Genomic DNA, 18,122 nt, shown 5'->3' with positions numbered 1-18,122 from the left:
ATTTCTGGCACTCCCGAGAGTGAGTTGCAACATGTCTTCCAAAAGCAACAACAGCTTTAAAAATTGATAAGCAGCAATGAGAAACTAATGAGAGGAGAGCAGCAGCAATGCTGATCCTATGCAATACAGTTTGGGTACAATCTATATCCGGAAGACAAAATACATTGATTCAGGCACATAAATTACATACACAAGGGGAATTACACAACTATAACCTAGTCTATAGGGCAAATAAAATCCTCTTAAGTTCAGTGTCATGAAGCTTGCATCAATGAATAGGGACTCAAATACTAAACTACAGTCATGAAGTAACATTTACTACAAAAATTGCATTTTGGATTAAAAAAGTAAAGGCTTTTTTTCTTCCTTCAGAAACATGGTATAGTGGGTCCAACTAAGACGTGTTATTCTAACTAAAGTTTCACAACTATAGTACCAACATAAAAATAAGTTTGTTTTAAACTTTTTAGTTAAAAGATCTGAAGCGTTATATAACAAAAAACTGAAAGATATGCAAGTCCCTAATTTAAGCAAATAAAGCTTTGTATGTTTGACACACATACTTGTTATACTCACCGGCTCAAATGGCAAAACCATTTCATCTTTAATGCCATACTTCCCCCTTAGGGCCTATAAAAAAAGAAATTAAGGGGAAACAATCATGAAACTTGTTTTTATTTATTAGCTTATTTTCATTAAATATTATTCCATGCAAGATGGATTTTTCAGAAACAACGTACGACTGTTCCACAGTACATACATGATACAACACTATTTGTCCAGAACTGGATGATTTGCCCAGAACTGGAGGTGTAAAGAATCTGGGTTACATCCCTTCTCAGCCACTGACTTCCAGGGGGGCCAAAAAAGTCTCACAGTATCTGGACATTACAATGTCCTCAAAGGAAGAAAACTGACCTCGCAGGTACTGTGAGCATAGCTTTCCTTTCACAGCATCTGATGAAGTGAACTTGGGTTCACTAAAACTTGTGCTCTATATAATTTATTTAATTAGTCTGTAAATGTGAAGTCTGTAAAAGTGGTGAGTTTCTGGCATGAAAACCTTTCCAGAGGCCACATGAAAAGATCCCAGATGAAATTTTCATCTTTTTGCTTATCTGAATTGAAGCTACAATTTTAAAAGCTGTATGCTCAGTTAGACCCAAGTTTAGAAGCATTTCCCTATTGACAATATAGTTGTGTTTTGTTTATTTATCTATTTATTTTTGTCACTTGAAGCACTGGGAAGAAAATGAACAACAATGATCTGAATAAGAGGCTAACCTGTTTTTTCTTCAAATCCCTCAAGGCTGCAATATCATCAGGAGCATCAGAGGGGACACTTGTGACCACTCCAGTACCTTGCCAAAAAGATAAATAAAAAGATAAGTGAATATAAACAGAAAGCATGTGCTATAATAAATAAAATCATGATGATGAAACATTACCTTTATCTTCTTTAATGGTGAGCATAGGAAGAGCATAGATAACTTTGTAGGAAGTTAAAGGGGCAGAAAGTGCAGCTCCAAGAAATTCCTGAGCAAAAGAGGTACAGTTTTAGAAAGAGGAACACTATGTTTGCTTGACTTACTATAATCTGCTGGCTAATGTTCTGCATCCACATGACCCTCCTTACATACTATAAGTAGATAAAATTAAGGTCAAAACCCAATATAAAATGCAAAACCATTTTTAAGCAGAGTACTTAGACACCATATAGTCACGCTGGCCATGTTTATGCAAGATGCTACTGTGCAGTAGCATTGCAGGGGCACTAACCATGACACAATGCTACTGAGCAGCAGTAATGAGCTACTGAACAGTAGCATCAGAAAAAAAGACTGCTGGGATGCTACTTGGTTATGATAATACCATATTTTAGTACTTGGTTATGCAAATACTAAATAACTGTGCAGTAACAGGTGCACAGTCTGCTGCTTGTGTAGATTTAGTCTCCATGAAGCAGTACATGAACTTTATATAAAGAAGTATCAGAAAAGACAGAAAAAAGTTTAAGTGGGTGCAATTCCACTGGTGTAAAATGCTGTATGCAATACAACATTATCATGATGGATAAAAGTCAGTGTGTCAGCATTTTTATTCTAAACTTATGAAATTATGGATGCTGAACACCCAGCCCATGTATTCTGGAGCATTAAGCACAGGAAACAGCAGCTATTCACATACACAGAGAAGGACTAGGTACTTTAATAGAAAATATTTACATCCTGAATTTAATTCCTTTTGGTTAGCTTACTCCTTTCCTTCCTTTCCATTCCATGGAGTAAAAACAATGTCATCGGGCACATCTACATGTGCATTAATGCACAGTAGTTACTGTGCATTAAGTTAAGTACCTGTCATAACAGGTACTAACTCAATGTGCAGTAACCAGCACTACTGCGCAGAAGCACCAGCACACACTTTTTTAGCGATGCTAATGCACAGTAGACTAGTTCTACTGTGCATTAGCACAACTTTTGCCGTAACGCACTAATGCGCCATAGAATTTGTCTACTGTGCACTTAGTGTCTTGTGAAGATGTGCCCCACTGTTTTCATATACTGGCCCCACTGTTTCATATACAAACTCTGAGCCATTAACCATCGAGTAAAATTAATATATTTCACCACAGATTAATGAAGCTGTTTAGTCTCCTGAAACAAAAAAAATAGTAGCAAAGCCATACTTCATTTGGTTACTTAAGTCTCAAAATTTCTATTAGATCAGTGTGTAACCAAGTTTTGCCTTTAGCTATGCAAACATAACTCCAACAAGAGTTCATGAACTTGAAATATATGCTGCAGGATACTCACCTCTCCCATGAGCTCCTTGACAACAGGTACCACTCCATTATCTTTTGTAAAGCCCTGGTAAGACATGTTCCTCGCAGCTCTTTGGGTGCAGATGAAAATATCCCCGTTCACAGTCTCAAAGCCGATGTACTTCATATCTGGACGAACCCAACAGTTGGTCTGTCCAAACATGGTCTCTGGTCTGAGAGTTGCAGCCACCAAGAAGATATTTTTTCCTTTAAGGCCACTGAAATAAAGTTAGTGCACAGAGGTTAAAAATAAAGAGATCTGGGCTACCACAGAATCTCACTACTCTTAAATTCTGAGCTGGGCAGTCCACACCCGGGCTGAGCCTGCTGCCAGGTTCATGGAAAAACATGGATTTTCTCCTTTAAAGGAGAAAAACCTGGGGAACCATGGGTTTCCCCTTGCAGGCTGGCAGTGTTAAAGCCTGCAAAGGGCCTGCTTGGGGCTGGGGGGAGCAGGAGCAGGCCAATATGGCAGGGTCACCACATGCATGTGTATGCATGCACACAAGCACGTGGCAGCCAGGAAGTGGTAGAGAACAACTCCCCACAAGTAAGTTGGGGGGAAGGGACACAGGCAACATGTCAGAGGAGTACGAGGTGGCATGTGCCCCCCTCTCCCCCCTGCCCAATTTCTGCACCCACAGGCTGCAGCCTGGCTGAATCAGCCAGCAGGACCCAGCGTCAGAGGGTGGAGTGTGGCAGTGGGACTCACTGTCACCATCACTGGGATTCCCATGCCAGCCATAGGAAGAGTAACGACTGGGCAGGGAGGGGACACGCTGCCCTCACCTCCTCCAGCTGCTGGTAGGGTGGGGGGGAACGTGGGCAGCCCGATGGGAACAATGGCAGTCGGGCCATGCTCTCCCGCACACCCCACTGTTGGTCCAGAGTGAGGGGCACCAGCAGGGCCAGGGGGCTGTGGATCGGGAGAAAGGGGAACCTGCAGGCCTAGGGGGGTGGAGGGCACCAGCAGGGGAATGCAGGTCAGGAGAGAGGGGGGCTGCAAGTCCAAAAAGGTTGAGAACCACTGCTGCAAGGAATGTTCATTAACGGATTAAACTGAATTACCTCTTAGGCTGTTTCATTCGCTAATATTAGATTATGTCTTATTATGGAACAGCAAATGTGCTAACCAATGTGCTAACCCAGGGGTGCTCAACCTTTGGACCACAGTGCCTTGTCATCTGGCCCACCACTCTCCTGCAACTAAATCTCCAGACCCATGGGGAGTCCCAGGCCCTGCACACTAGATGGGGTGTCCATGCGCAGCATGCAGGGCTGGGAAGGTATGGCACCAGGCCCCTGGGATCTATGTGTGGACCAGGGAAGTGGCCATGCCAGGCCCCAGGGCCTGATCCAGCCTGTAGATGGGCCCTACACCACGCATCTGGCCCACATGGCCAAAAGGTTGAGCTCCATTTTGCTAACCAATATTGGGTACTGAATTTTCAGCTTCCCAGACGTTCAGGATTTTATGAAATCTCAGAGTATCTCAAGTCAGACATCATAAACAACTTTTCACTTTTGAAAATCTTGACCAAAGTACTTTTTCCTTTCCTACAAAAGGCCACTCTATTAGCCAAGAGGAATAGAAACATAGATGTATGACAGTCTGAAACAGAACTCTGAGGTGCGCGCTCACGTACACTGAAACTATCACTTTCATAGAAGTACTTTAAATCTGAGTTGTGATATCAACATTTGTAAGAAATAAAATTTAGGGGCTGAAAAATACAGAGGAAGAAAATGATCTTCAATATTTGTTTCACGTTTAAGTTTTAACATGTATACGCACATGCACTATCAATCTTGAATTTTAAGAATGTCTACCAAAAGTGACTTTTGAAACACTTGGCAAGTTTCTATCATCCAATTAAAAGAGAGAAGTTGCTTTTCAAACATACTCCTATATTTTACCCAATAGTATAACTAGACAAAATTTTCTGTTATGTGTTAAACAGGAAGTCAGACTATTGATCTAATTGTTTTATCTGACTTTAAGAGTCTATGGATCCAATACTTACCTAAGCTTCACAGGGTAAGGTTCTAGCACTTTCATTTTTATTAGGGTGTATTCTTGAGGTCCAACACCCTAAGATTCACACACACAAAACAGTAATCAGTATAAGAAACCTGATCAAAGAACAGTTCTACATTCTGCAGCAGCATAATTCAGATACTAATTTTAAGGATCTAACACAGGAGTTTAAGAAAGATATAGTTCTATTAACGTAAGGAGAAGTTCAGCAGCATGGACACTATAGGACTGGGTCCTGTTTTATTTCTACTTATAAAAGATTTCAAGGAAGCCATTATGTTGAATGTATACAGTCACTTCAACAAGTTTAGAATCACTCTACTGAAAGTGTTGACACAAGGTGCCAGACAATCTGAGGGAAACTGGCTTGACTGATTTCATGTCATTAATCTATGAAAAGCTTGAATATATAGAAAATTTTGTGTTGTGCACAAAAATGCATAGTGTTTACTTACACCAGTATTTTGATATTGACATCTAACAGTCACTAGCTTCAATACAGGCCATGCTTTTTAATTGATTATTAAAAAAAAAAGACAAAAGATATTCAGAATCCAGTTAAGAAAAAAAAACCAAAAAAGCATTACCTCCCCAGTTTGTCTGTCATGATCCATGCAAGGCTGTCCATCTTTTGGAGAATAAATTGTGTATCTAGGAAATGCAATAAATTATTTAGTGGCACATAAAACAATCTGCAGGCAAAGAGGACAAAGTACCTGTCAAAAAAACTTCACTTTCAGTACTGCTCAACTATGGCCAAACTTTTTACTGATATCAAAGAAAAGTTTTAACATGCATGTCAACAAAAGGGAGTATAGGGTCAAATGGGTCATTTGCCAGCACACAACTTGCACAAATAACCCCAAAACAAGTTATACACTGAATACTGTTAGGTCAGAGAGAATACTACTGCCAGGTTTCTAAGGAAAAGCACAAGGAAAAATTCTTTTTGTAATGTAAGACTGCACTTACCGCTTCCCAAACTTGATTTTATTTCTTTCCTTCAGCTTTAAATATTGCCATCGTACAAATGAGTCATAATAAGGGTTAATATCAGTAGTAATGAAAGAACGTCTCCAATCCACCTAAAGAGACACCCAAGTAACAGGTAAGTATATCCCAGGAAACCCTGCCAACACCATGAACATTTATTTCATTAAAACCCAATAAAATGCTTACTTCATGAAAGAGTACAAACAACCTGACTGTTTGATGCACATATACACAAGACTCATTCGATCACAATCTGCTCTTTCAGACACAACCTCAGAAATCTGAGATCCTAACTGCTGTACCTGTGAACATTAGTAGATGTTGACTCTGTTTAATCTAGTGGCTTTGGGCTGCATTTAAACCAGTAAGAAGTTGTGGAGAACTGGACAGTGCCCACCTATTTCTTGCATTGTCAAGTAACTCTAGATGGAAAGGACCCAAAACATGAAGAAATGTCATAGTTACAAAACAATTTGACATTGAGAGTTTGCTGTGTGAGGTGGAAATGACTGCAGGGATAACCATGGAATAAGAAATTCCTTAGGACATGATTATGACAGTTTTGCAAAAGCCTTTGAGTCTTTACACACACACTTTGACACTGGGCTGCTATATTCAGAAGTTAGATTTCAGCACCTTCTGACTTTTTAGGAGTTTCATCTGTATCACAGTTTTATTTATGTGGCAGTATCACAGTCCTGTTTATTTTTTAAATAAATTAATCACAACAGTATTTAATGGTGGGATCCCCTTTCATCATGCATTAAGCTCTATTAATGTTAGCTAAGGAAGAATATATTTAGTATTCCAGTCTTGTTTTTCTATTAAATCTTGGGCATGTCATGTAATCTGTGTGTCTTCTCTGTAAAATGGAGATAACATTTCCTGATCATACAAGGGTATTATGAGGCTTAAATAACAGCACTTTGTATGCTGCAAGGATTATTGTTTTATTACTGTAATGGTTCAGACATCAAGAAGAGAAGCAACCTCACTATTAATTTAGTAATTTCAATAAGAAAAGCATTCATATCTCATTAGATACCTTCAACCCCATACTCTTCAGGTCCTGGATAGCAAGAGGTGGGAAGTAATCAAGCCAATGCTGAGCCTCAGAAAAATGCACTACTTCTTCATCAGAGAGACCCAAAGACTTCATAATTCCCCACTGGTATTTAGAAGAGCCAGTCTTGGCTGCAGCTTTACTCTAAAAAAGACAAATAAAACATTCCAGCGAGTGTTGCTTTATCTCCTCCATTTCATGTTAATACAACAGGTTCTCAGTCCATATATGCAAACTATCACCAACAGTCTGGTGGCCTCTCTCTAAGAGAATAAGGAGACGCTGGTCGCATCTACACGAGACGCTGACTGCACGGTAGTAGCCCGTGACTCATGCGCAGTAGTGTCACATGGCAGGAATGTGATGCAATGTTACTGCACGGTAGTCCCAGGCTACTGTGCAGTCAGCGTCACAAAAAAGCTGTTCGGTGATACTACTGTGTAGTGACTCCAGGTACTGTGCAGTCATTTAGTACTTGCATAAACAAGTATTTGTGTAAACAAGTACTACATGAATGTGCAGTAACGACTGCGCAGTCAGTGTCTCACATAGATGCAGCCATTGTATAGGTAAAGGCTGCACTTCTAGCTAACATCACTCCAATGTGAAGAAGCTATGACAACAAGTTTCAGATGAGTCTAAACACAATCGTAGAACAGTGAACACCATCTAGATGGCAAGCAGCGACTTGTGCAGAAAGATCTTGGTCTAGTGAAAGAGTATTTTTTAAGCAAAAGGGTAAGTTATGCTGCATTACATCTTTGCAACCAACTGACAATCACTTTTAGTCCTGTTCATATACAGGTACTCCTCACTTAACGACCGAGTTCCGTTCCGTTCCCACGACTAGGTCGTTAAGCGAATTGGTCGATAAGCGAGGAGCTGCTCTGAGCAGCAAAGTGCACGAACAGGGGCTCCTCTCATTGAAGGAGCACAGCTGGTACAACTAGCTACCATGCAGTGCAAGAGGCAGGCTATCTAGAGCAGTGTTCCCCAACCCATGGGTCATGTCCCAAAAGTGGGTCACAAGAATATGAAAGGGTCATGAATAAACTTGAAAAATAGATTCTCCTTTAAAGGAGAAAAACATGGCTTCTCCCTTGTAGGCTGTCAGTTTCAGCCTGCAAGGGACTGCTTCTGCTTCCTCCCCCCCCACCCCATTTCCCACATACAGCTCCACCCACCCCATGCTCCACACACTGGTAGGCTGGGGCCTGAGGGCTGCCCCGGCGAGGAAAGCCCGCTCCATGCGCCCCGTCCTGCCCAGGCCGTGAGCACAGGAGCTGTCCGCCCCACCGTGCTGAACCTGAGGCGCGCCGTTTCCACAATACAGGTACTGTACTCCTCACTTAACGACCTACCTGCTTGGAGTAACGACTGCTCAGAGAGCTGGTCGTAAGTCCACGCGGTCGTTAAACAGGTAGGTCGTTAAGTGAGGAGTACCTGTATACTAGGGACAATAGCTGGAAGTTAATCAGAAATTCATTTCTCCACAGAAATTCATTCGGCACAGGACTTATTAATCCAGATCAGCCCTCCTTCTTCCTGCCACAAATGCACCACTTGCAAAATGTACTTGTTCCTCTAAGATGCCATTAAAAAGGGGAAGGGGGTGTTAAAAAAAAAAAAAAAAATTAATCCTTTAAGACTTATGAGTTTTCTCCTCCCTTCCTACTTCTGGGATCCTTTTCAAATCCACAAAATCCCATCAAATAGTTTGTTTTATAAGCGAAGTTTTTGAATATGGTTTTACTTAGGGTATGGACATACACGGGGCAGCTTCAAAGTGTGGAGAGAGAGAGGAAGAAGCTGCTGCCGCTCAGGACAGCACTATTACATTCCCATGAATCTACAACAACATAAGCATTGCAAAACTGCTCCCAATTTGAAAGCTGCTTCATCCAGAGTCAAAGGTAGGGCGATATAACTTACTTTTATCACTACAGAGCCATGCACACATAATAGTTCCAATGTAACAGCTACTGCAAGCTCCCCCTAGGCTCCTAACATACATTTGTCTATACTCTTAATATGTCTGTCAGGTTCTTCTTTTCCAATTAAAAACCAAAGGAAATATAAAAATTTGGAAATGGAAATACTATATTGAGGCCATCTAATCCATCCCACCGACAAAGAAGTATGGTTTCCTACAACATGGTTTTCACTTAATTTGTCCAGTGTCATCTTCAACACTCGAAGCACAAAAGTCCAACTTCATTTCTCTCTGAAGACTAAACAGTCCATGAGAGCTTGCCGTTACATTTTCTGGACTGAAATGAGTTGTTTGGAATCTTCCAAAAACATCTTTTCAAAGCCCTAAGGTATGACACTAATGCAGAAAAATCAATTTAAACAAGTGTACATATGACAAGGTACCTATAATATGTATTTAGAAGCTTAAGTTGCAAATCCAAACTTTGTAAAAGACTTGGTTTAAAACCTCTACCTTTTTGCCTTTTGCCTTGTCTTTAATGACTACTTCCTCCTCTTTCTTAACAGAAGCTTCTTCCTCTTCCTCCTCTTCATCAGGAAACTCAGGAGGGCAGCCATACAGTTCCATTTCCCTTTTCAGCTTGTCTGCACAGGCCTAAACAAAGAGACATTGGTAACCCATCCTAACTGGTCAGGAGCTGAAGTCAGAGCAATTATGAGTGACTGATTTGACAATAAATATTTATTTTATTTCAAAGAATACACTGTGACCTTCATCATACCAGGTATGGACTTTATATCTCCTTTTCTACTGCAGCTGTGGAACTCCCCAAGCCTTGCACAATGAAAGAGCCATAGATACCAATTGCACCTTTTGAGCTAACATTTTCTTTAGCTCATAAAAACAGACAGAAAAAGCCAATGTGAGGCCCTCAGCTCCAAACATCCTCCTGAGGGTGGAGTTATTTAAATGGTTGTACAGTGCCTACCACAGTGGGGCCCAAATTGGCTGACGCTATTAAAAGCCATTAGTTGAACAGATAAATTGTCAATAAGATATCAGAAGGATATTCCCAACCAGCTCCCTGTGTACAGGCCCTGGAGAATAAGGGTTTCTCTTGGTCTCTCTTTTGGCAATCAATTCAATCCCATACATACAAGCCAGAATTAGCCTATTGAAAAATCTAATCCCATCATCATCCTAGAAACTTTCTCTTTCACCCTAAATCTTGTAAATCCTGCATTCTGTCAGTACCTGCTATGTCACATATTGATTACTTGCTTGCATACAACAAAAAAGTCTTGATGGGATTTGATCTAAACATTGATTTGAGAAGAGGCTTCCAAGATATATTACTCAGTTTAAGTACAACTATACTTTTATACTGTAAAACTAAATGACTGGCAGATTTTCATCAAACTAAATCTATGAATTCTTCAAAGTATTGTGTCATCTGACCGAACAGGAAATGCAGGGATGACCAAAAACATCACTTAAAATAAATAACTGAGCTGAAGAGACGCCAGCAGTTCAGTGCAGTCTTACCTTAATGGGCATGCCAGTGCAATGCAAACCAAAGGGGAACAGGCAATTCTTTCCTTTTAGTCTCTGATATCCAACTGCAAACTATAGAAAGTGAAGAGACGCTATGAATCAACGACTGCAAAACACTACAACAGGCACTTGAATAAGTTAACTCTTCAATAAGTAAAGAAAAGACGACAAATAATTCTGCAGACAAAATTTAAAAAATACACAAAGCATTAAATACTAATTTTAGCAAAGGCTTAAAGAATTCTGTCCTACTCCCAGCTCTGCCACTGACTGGCTGCTAAACCTCAAGAAACTGTTTTTACTTCAGGTTTCCTATATGAAAAGGGACAGCAGTAGTAGGACACATCTGATAGCTAATGATGGCATTCTATACGTTATAGGTCTTTCTGCTACACCACAGTAAGTCACAAACATTGCCTTGAAATGCTACATTACAATTACAATGACTCTCATCCTATGCCCCATCAAATCCCATGTGACTTTAGCAGCTGCTGTTATAAAACCCAACATAAACCAATTTCTAGTCATACTTGTTCTACAAGAATATAACAATGTCCTGAATTTCAGCAAACAGCCTCTTCTGGATACAAGCAAGTTTATAAAAAAATCACCTACGCAGAGAAGTCATTTTGTGCACAAACGGCTGTTTGCATTTAACAGTACTATAGCTCACACAAAAGGAAAATGTGTTGAGTTTACCTTGGACAACTGTTAGACAAAGTTGCTAAAATCATATGGAATTTGAAGTTGGAGTAAGAAGGAATAACCCAAAACAATCCCATTTTCAAATCAAAGTCTCAGTCTGTTGGGATTAGAAACATTTTGCTGCTGGTGATACTATCTTAACCTCTCTAGTCTTATGTAAAATGGAACAAAAGCAGAAAGTTTACATCCTAACACTTTATCACTACTGAGCCAAAAGAATAAGGAAGGTTTAAGGGCTAAATATCTAAAAATAATACTTGTTCTGAGGTGGCTTTTTTTAGAAAAGGAAAAAAGTCTTACCTCACATTTAGATAAGGAAAACGTGTGTCCTAGATGAAGGCGACCATTCATATATGGGTATGGAAAGCTGACAAAGTACTTCCCTTTGCTGATGGAAGATTAAAAAGGAGATACTTTAAAAACTACTAGTTCTAGGGCTTTTTAAGAGAGACATTTTGTTTAACTTAGCCTATTAAATGAAAAAGTATATTTGATTACAGCAGACTCACACTTGCAACAAAATAAATGTCTTCATTATTATGCAAACAACATAACTGAAATGTATTCATTAACAACATGCTAAAGGTTAAGCAGAAGAAGCTGTTAACTATTAGCACTACCTGTATGAAAATCTAAGAAAGAGCAACTGTTTAGAAAAGTCACTAACAGATTATTGCTGCCTAAAGATGAGTTTGAACATCTTCCGAACTCTTCTGTAATGTGGAATGTGGCCACCCACCTTCTAATTTGCAAATTAGTTATCTGTTGTGCTTACATTGTCTGGACATATCATGAGCTTTTGAACAAAAGATTTAAACAAATAGAAAGATAACATAATTGACAAAGCATCCACAAAAACAAATTTCAGAGCCACAAATCCCCTCTGTTCACATCTTTTGGATAATTAAAGGTGTGTATTATTAGTTACCCTCTTCCTAGCTCTTAATGGTCTGCAACCAAGGTAACCGAGAGACGCTCTCTCAATTAATTCAAGAAGCATTACATCAAACACCGAGGAATTAGATCTTAATAAGCAGGAACTGATCGCAGAATAGACACTTTGGTGCATGACTTTCTTATTCTGTCTGCATATAACAAATGTAGAGAGCCCAAAATACTAGTATACATACTTGAGAATTTAAAATAGCTAATTTCACAAAGCTGAAGCAAACAGGACAAAAAACCCAGAACAAAGTATCTATATAGAAGTTGAAAATAACTGAGAATTACTTAACAGTATTAGCTAATACGTCCTACTCCAAAATCTAAAAATCAAGAACAGAAGAACAAGCAAAAGAACTAACCTAAAGGAGGGAAAACAAGCATGTATTTAAAAAAAAAAAAAATCAATAAATGGGGGGAAAAAAACTGACAGCAATTAATGTAAATTAGTAGCTGTGGTAAGAAGAACTGATGAGAAAAGCAAAAAAGGACATAGAAATCAAAGCCCAGAGTGGAAAAAAACAAAAAAACAGGCCAATGTATTGTCCTTCTTATTGTCTAAATGTATTAAGAACAACCTGAATCTTGATAATGGCCTTGATCTATTACTAGATGAACATGGTATAACTGACAATAATATTGCAAAAAATAAGAGTTCAAACTTTTTCTTTTCTGTATTACAGAAAAAAAAAAAACATATAATATAACCTAATCATAAACAAATCACAAATTATTTTCCATTAAACAGCAGTTAATAAAATTAGTTTGTTCCTTTTGGTCACTGATTGTTACCCAATTGTGTATAATAACTGTGTAGGAAGTGTGGACCAAGGATAACAGAAGCCAAAATGTTAAATCTAACAATTTCCACCAAGTGCCAGAGTTTGGAAGTTGCCTGGTTCACAGGAAGACCTCAGAGGATTTGGCTGTTACAAAGGAAATGGAAGCAGCAAAATGAAATGTCAGTTAACACATAGGCACCATTGTTTAAATGTTGTTTAGATGATAACAAAATGCAGAAAATGTTGTTTAGATAATAACAAAATGCAGAAACAGCAACATGTTTCAAAATATTACAGAACACCAAGAGTTGGAAAGCAGAAAAATGCCATGCAATTTTCCAGCAGATTTTTTTAATGTAATGTAAGAAGTTGCAATCAGCTGTTTAGAAACCTTAACAAAAAAAAGTTACCTTCTCTGGCTCCCCAAATCAGATACATTGAACTCAAACACTCGTTCATCATCCCACTTGCACTGGATTTCTTTTTCAATTTTCTTCAGAAAGTCTACTTTTGCTGTCCCTTTCCGTTCCTATATAACATAGGAGAAAGAAAAATCTAGTTAGGTACTTGCTTGGCTAACAAGAGCAGAAATGTAATATAATATGTCACAGAGCAGCATCAGAATGAACCGGTCATGTAATTGGACACTGGCACCATAAAACAGAATTCCACTCCTTACTCTGAGGCACCCTGCCGTCTACCAAAGAGTTTAAGTTGGATACTTTCCATATATATGTGTGTGTAAAAATAAGATTTTAAAGTTTTAGTTTATATCACCTAGTTTAGGTGAATGCAGAAAGTGTTTTAGATTTTCATAATGCCACATTTTCAGAGTACTTGACAAAAATGAATTAAACCTAACCTAGCTATTAATGAAGTAGGCACCATTACCTTAAGTTTCCAGGTTTGTGAACAGGAATGTATGACTTGTTATGTTTTGTGACTCTGGACAGTAAAGTCCATCTACTGGACCTATGTTAGGAAAATCATAATTTTCCTAACTTACAGCATTGTACCCAGGTCTCTATGCCGTACTGCTTCCATAATACCTCAAAGAAATTTTTAAACAAGTCTCGTGTTCTGGTACCATCTTCTCAAATAAATTATCTTGATTTTACACAGAATACATTGTTCCCAGTTTAGGCAAAAACTGTGTTTTAAATGTGTGCTCCTAAAAAGACATGCATCTCATTTTTTTTAAATGTTGGTTTCTTTTATATACATTTTAGAAGGTGGAGAAGCTTTCCTTGCATATCATTTGAGAAAGCATTAGTATGCTAGTGATAAAGTACCAGGAGTTTGCAATATACTTTATCAACACCAGGACAAATTCTGATCAGAACTACAAACAACTAGCAAAATAGGATCATTTGAATGATGATAAATTTTAACAGTTAATTCAAGACTGCTAACTTTGTTTCCAAACCAACTGAAACAGATTTCCACATTTCGTAATATAAAATTGCATGAGTGCATGCTGACTGATCTAAAACAGAGGTGGGCAAAATACGGCCCAGGGGCCAGATTTGGCCTGCGAGGCCATTCTATTCAGCCTGTGAGGCCCCTAAAAAATTTAGAAAATTAATATTTATTTGCTCCTAGCTGTGTGTCAAAGATGACAGGAGCCATGGGCAGTAGGATCCAGAGGAAGCTGGTGGCAGGACCCAGCAGCAAGGTCTGCCCAGCCATGCCCCCCAATCCAGAAACACCTGCCTAGCAGAGATTTCTGGCCTAGGAGCATGGAGCTGTTCCTGCTTCCCTGCGCCAGAGAGGGAAATGCAGCCCTCAACAGCTTGCCAAAACTCGGTAAGCAGCCCTCTGCCCAAAATAATTGTCCGCCCCATTCTAAAACATTACAATATCATTTTTCTAATTTTGGTTTTCTATTAAATTTTAAAATATTATTTTCATTATTGCCCTGACCTAACCCATCCAGGTCAATAATACATCCATTATTGACCTGGATGTAATACTGTGGTAGAAGGGTAAAAGGTGTTGAAACGTTCACTTGAACTGTGCAGTGACACACATATAGCTGTATCCATCCCTTAGACTTAATCATAAGGCCAAAAATACTGAAACACCAATACTCTTTTTTTAAGATGGAAAGTTGGATGCTAGCTCTCAATCTATAAAAGGCCTATTGTAAGCATATTATGGCTACAAAATGTGGTATATCTGGTCAGCTACTACATTACTAACACCCAACTGACTAACACACAGCTTGAGCCAGAGAGAGGTAGGATATTTAGTAGTTTCAACAAGCAGTGATAAGTCATGTAACTAGTTTATGAATCAGGTTGAGAAATTAAATCAGATAAATTCATACCAGGCCTCAGTTTCCCCATTCATTAAATTTAATCAATACTTCCTGCAACTGCAAAAGAACACTGCAGACCAACTGTGCCTATATCGTGAGTTCCTCAGCTAAGAGGTCCTAATAAACTTTAAGTCCAACCCTGTGAATGCTGAAGTGTCTGAAACAGACTCCCCACAGAGGTGGTGCAAGCACCTACTCTGGACTCATTCACATGGCATTTGGATGCTCATCTTGGGTGGGGGGGGTCACTTGACCCCAGCAGACTTCCTGCCTAATTCAGGGCCATCCCAAGGGGGAAGAGGGGGAACCAGGATGACCACCCTGGGCCCCACATTTTGTGGGGGGGCCGGCAGAGCTGGGCAAAGTGGCTGCAGTGACTCCGCGCCACCATCAGTTTTGCGTCCAGCTGCTCGCTACCCTCTGCCCACGCTGCAGCTCTCAACAGCGGCAGCAACTTCTTCGGTCCGGGGTACATGGTATCAGAGTGGGAGCAGGGTCCCTCGTGGGCTGATTTGCCCCAGGCCCTGCACCCTGCTCGGGTCAGCTCTGGGCAGGGGGCTGGACTCAATGATCTTGCGAGGTCCCTTCCAGCCTCTAATGCAGGGGTGGGCAAAATGCAGCCCACCAGGCCATTCTAGCTAGCCCGCGGGGCCCCTAAAAATGTAGAAAATTAATACTTATCTGCCCCTGGCTGCCTGTCATGAGGCCCTCGATGACTTGCCAAAACTCAGTAAGTGGCCCTCTGCCTGAAATAATTGCCTGCCCCTCCCCTAATGTCTATGAACCTATGAATAAGTCAGTGGGACTTATCCAGAGGCCCTGGCCAGAAGACTTATTATGTTATTATTTATCAGTGAACATGGTCAGCTACACCAGCCGAAAGAAGCCAATAGTGTTAATTTTCCTCTTATCGGTACCAATCCAACATGCAACTGATATATAGGTGGACCTCTAAACATTACTCAGTGGTCATGCCCAGCAACAAGTTACTTGCGAACATTATTAGCGCTACTCCACAGCTACAAGCGACTCGCTAGCATTGCGAGTGCCGCTAATTTCAGCGGTGCTCCCCTCCGCAGCTACGACAGGAGCCCTGCTAGCATTATTAGTAGTAGCATTACTCAGCGGTGCTCCCCTCCGCAGCTACGACAGGAGCCTTGCTAGCATTATTAGTAGTAGCATTACTCAGCGGTGCTCCCCTCCGCAGCTACGACAGGAGCCCTGCTAGCATTATTAGTAGTAGCATTACTCAGCGGTGCTCCCCTCCGCAGCTACGACACCTAGCATTATCAGTACGAACATTACTCAGTAGTGTCCCATAGCGACAAGTTACTTGCCAGCATCCCACAGCTACAATTAACACTTGTCAAAAGAGGGATAAGGTATTTCCAGCTTTATATAACAAGAACCTGCAAGACTCATTGACAGGTTGGGCCACCGGCTCCTTCTGTTTCACAGCCAGGCAATGAAACGGAGGGAAATCATATATACAATATATAACTCTCTCTCTATATAGATATGTGTGTGTGATATTCCCAAGCTCCGGCTTTTTATATAGATATAAGCCAGAGCTTGTGAATCCCCCAAGACCTGCAAGCAGCTGGTGTCAGAAGCCGGCTCCAGCCCCCACGCCCCTGCTCACCGCCATGCCGCCGCCTCCCGAAACTCCTCCACGCCGCAGCAAGCTGCCGAGCCAGGCCGCCACCGCAAGGCCCGACGGGAAGTGTGGTTCTAAATCAGCCCGCGACCGTGCTGCCCTGGCGCTGCAAAACTACCGCTCCCAGCAGCCACCGCGCCGCCGGGCCCTCGACTGAGCCACGTGTCGTTCCCAGCAGCGCGGCAACAACACTACACGTCCCGTCATGCCCTGCGCTGGGCCATACCAAGCCGCAGAGACGGGGGGGTCGGCACCACATTTCCCTTCCCAAGCGGCCCTGTGCCATGGTCAGTGTTGCCATGTGTGCGATAATTACCGTATTTGCACGATAATGTCAACCGTGGTATGATGTGCCATCAATAAAGTGTTCAAAATGTACAGTAGGGCTTTTAAACCCGAAAGCTTGCTGAGAATTTTTTTTCCCAACTATTTAAAGGGAAAGGAGACACCTGCGAGAAATGCCAAGTGGGCACTGCCAGGCCAGCTGCCCCAGCAGAGGAGAGGAAGGTGTCTGAGAGCCAGTGTGATAGCAGAGTAGACAGACTAAATTGTGAAAGGCCTTACACTGAGAAGGAAAGGTTGGCAAAGGGATAAGGGAGACTTAACACTCAGCCTTCCCTTCCCTCCCTGTCCCAAAGCCAAGGAACTTGTATCTGACACATGGCGGGGAACAGTGGCCTTAAGCTACAGCACTCTGGAGTGACGCTGTCCGAGACAAGAAGGCTAACGAGATAGGTTGCAAGATCTCTGAAGGCTCAGATGCGAGTTTTGGCTGTAGTGACAATGAGAAAAGCTTGAGATGTTCTCAAGCAACATTCATGCAAAGACATTGCAATGTAAGTGCGTTGCAAAAGCAAGAAAAAAAAAAAAAGAAAGAGCCAATGGATGGAAGCTGAAGGTAGAAATAGGGTTCCTGTTTTTTAAGAGTGAAGAGTGTGAAAGCATTGGATGCTTTGCTAAGAAATGTAGTTGATTCTGTGTCATTGGCTAGGGAAAGATGTTGCATTTGCCCTTGGAAAAGTTGCGCCTTTCCAGAAATGTCCCAGGAGTGGTGTATGCACACGTTATAGTTACCATATTTCCAGTTCCAAAAAAGAGGACACCAAAAGAGAAGTATATATGATATGGTGGGACAGCTTTTAAGTGTTACAGTAAATAAATGTTATTGCCTCAGAAATTAAATGTAAAAAAATAAAAGCCACAGCCCCTTCCCTCACCCCCAGCCCTACTGGTGCCCCTCACCCCTGACCCACAACCCTCTGGTGCTGCCACTGCCCCTCACTCCCAGTCCACAGCCCTATGTCCCTGCTG

At 41.0% G+C, this 18,122-nt stretch overlaps 1 protein-coding gene across 1 annotated transcript in view; it reads right to left on the bottom strand.

Annotated features, from left to right (window-relative positions):
- LARS1 (leucyl-tRNA synthetase 1) overlaps positions 1–16,899 on the bottom strand; it is a 45,979-nt gene extending 29,080 nt beyond the window's left edge. The window contains exons 1-13 of the mRNA XM_014597640.3: positions 16,797–16,899; positions 13,245–13,363; positions 11,411–11,498; positions 10,397–10,477; positions 9,365–9,505; positions 6,901–7,062; positions 5,835–5,947; positions 5,450–5,513; positions 4,849–4,916; positions 2,817–3,042; positions 1,449–1,536; positions 1,285–1,361; positions 577–630 (exon numbers count right to left, since the gene is read on the bottom strand). Coding sequence (XP_014453126.2) covers positions 577–630; positions 1,285–1,361; positions 1,449–1,536; positions 2,817–3,042; positions 4,849–4,916; positions 5,450–5,513; positions 5,835–5,947; positions 6,901–7,062; positions 9,365–9,505; positions 10,397–10,477; positions 11,411–11,498; positions 13,245–13,363; positions 16,797–16,802 — 1,287 coding nt within the window. The 5' untranslated portion in view covers positions 16,803–16,899. The remainder of the gene's footprint in view (positions 1–576; positions 631–1,284; positions 1,362–1,448; positions 1,537–2,816; positions 3,043–4,848; positions 4,917–5,449; positions 5,514–5,834; positions 5,948–6,900; positions 7,063–9,364; positions 9,506–10,396; positions 10,478–11,410; positions 11,499–13,244; positions 13,364–16,796) is intronic.
- Positions 16,900–18,122: the final 1,223 nt, after the last annotated feature.

Source organism: Alligator mississippiensis, chromosome 9 (genome assembly GCF_030867095.1).
Source record: "Alligator mississippiensis isolate rAllMis1 chromosome 9, rAllMis1, whole genome shotgun sequence".
Taxonomy (NCBI): domain Eukaryota; kingdom Metazoa; phylum Chordata; order Crocodylia; family Alligatoridae; genus Alligator; species Alligator mississippiensis.
Note: the sequence above shows the minus strand (reverse complement) of the source record. Positions and strands in the feature narration are given on the sequence as shown.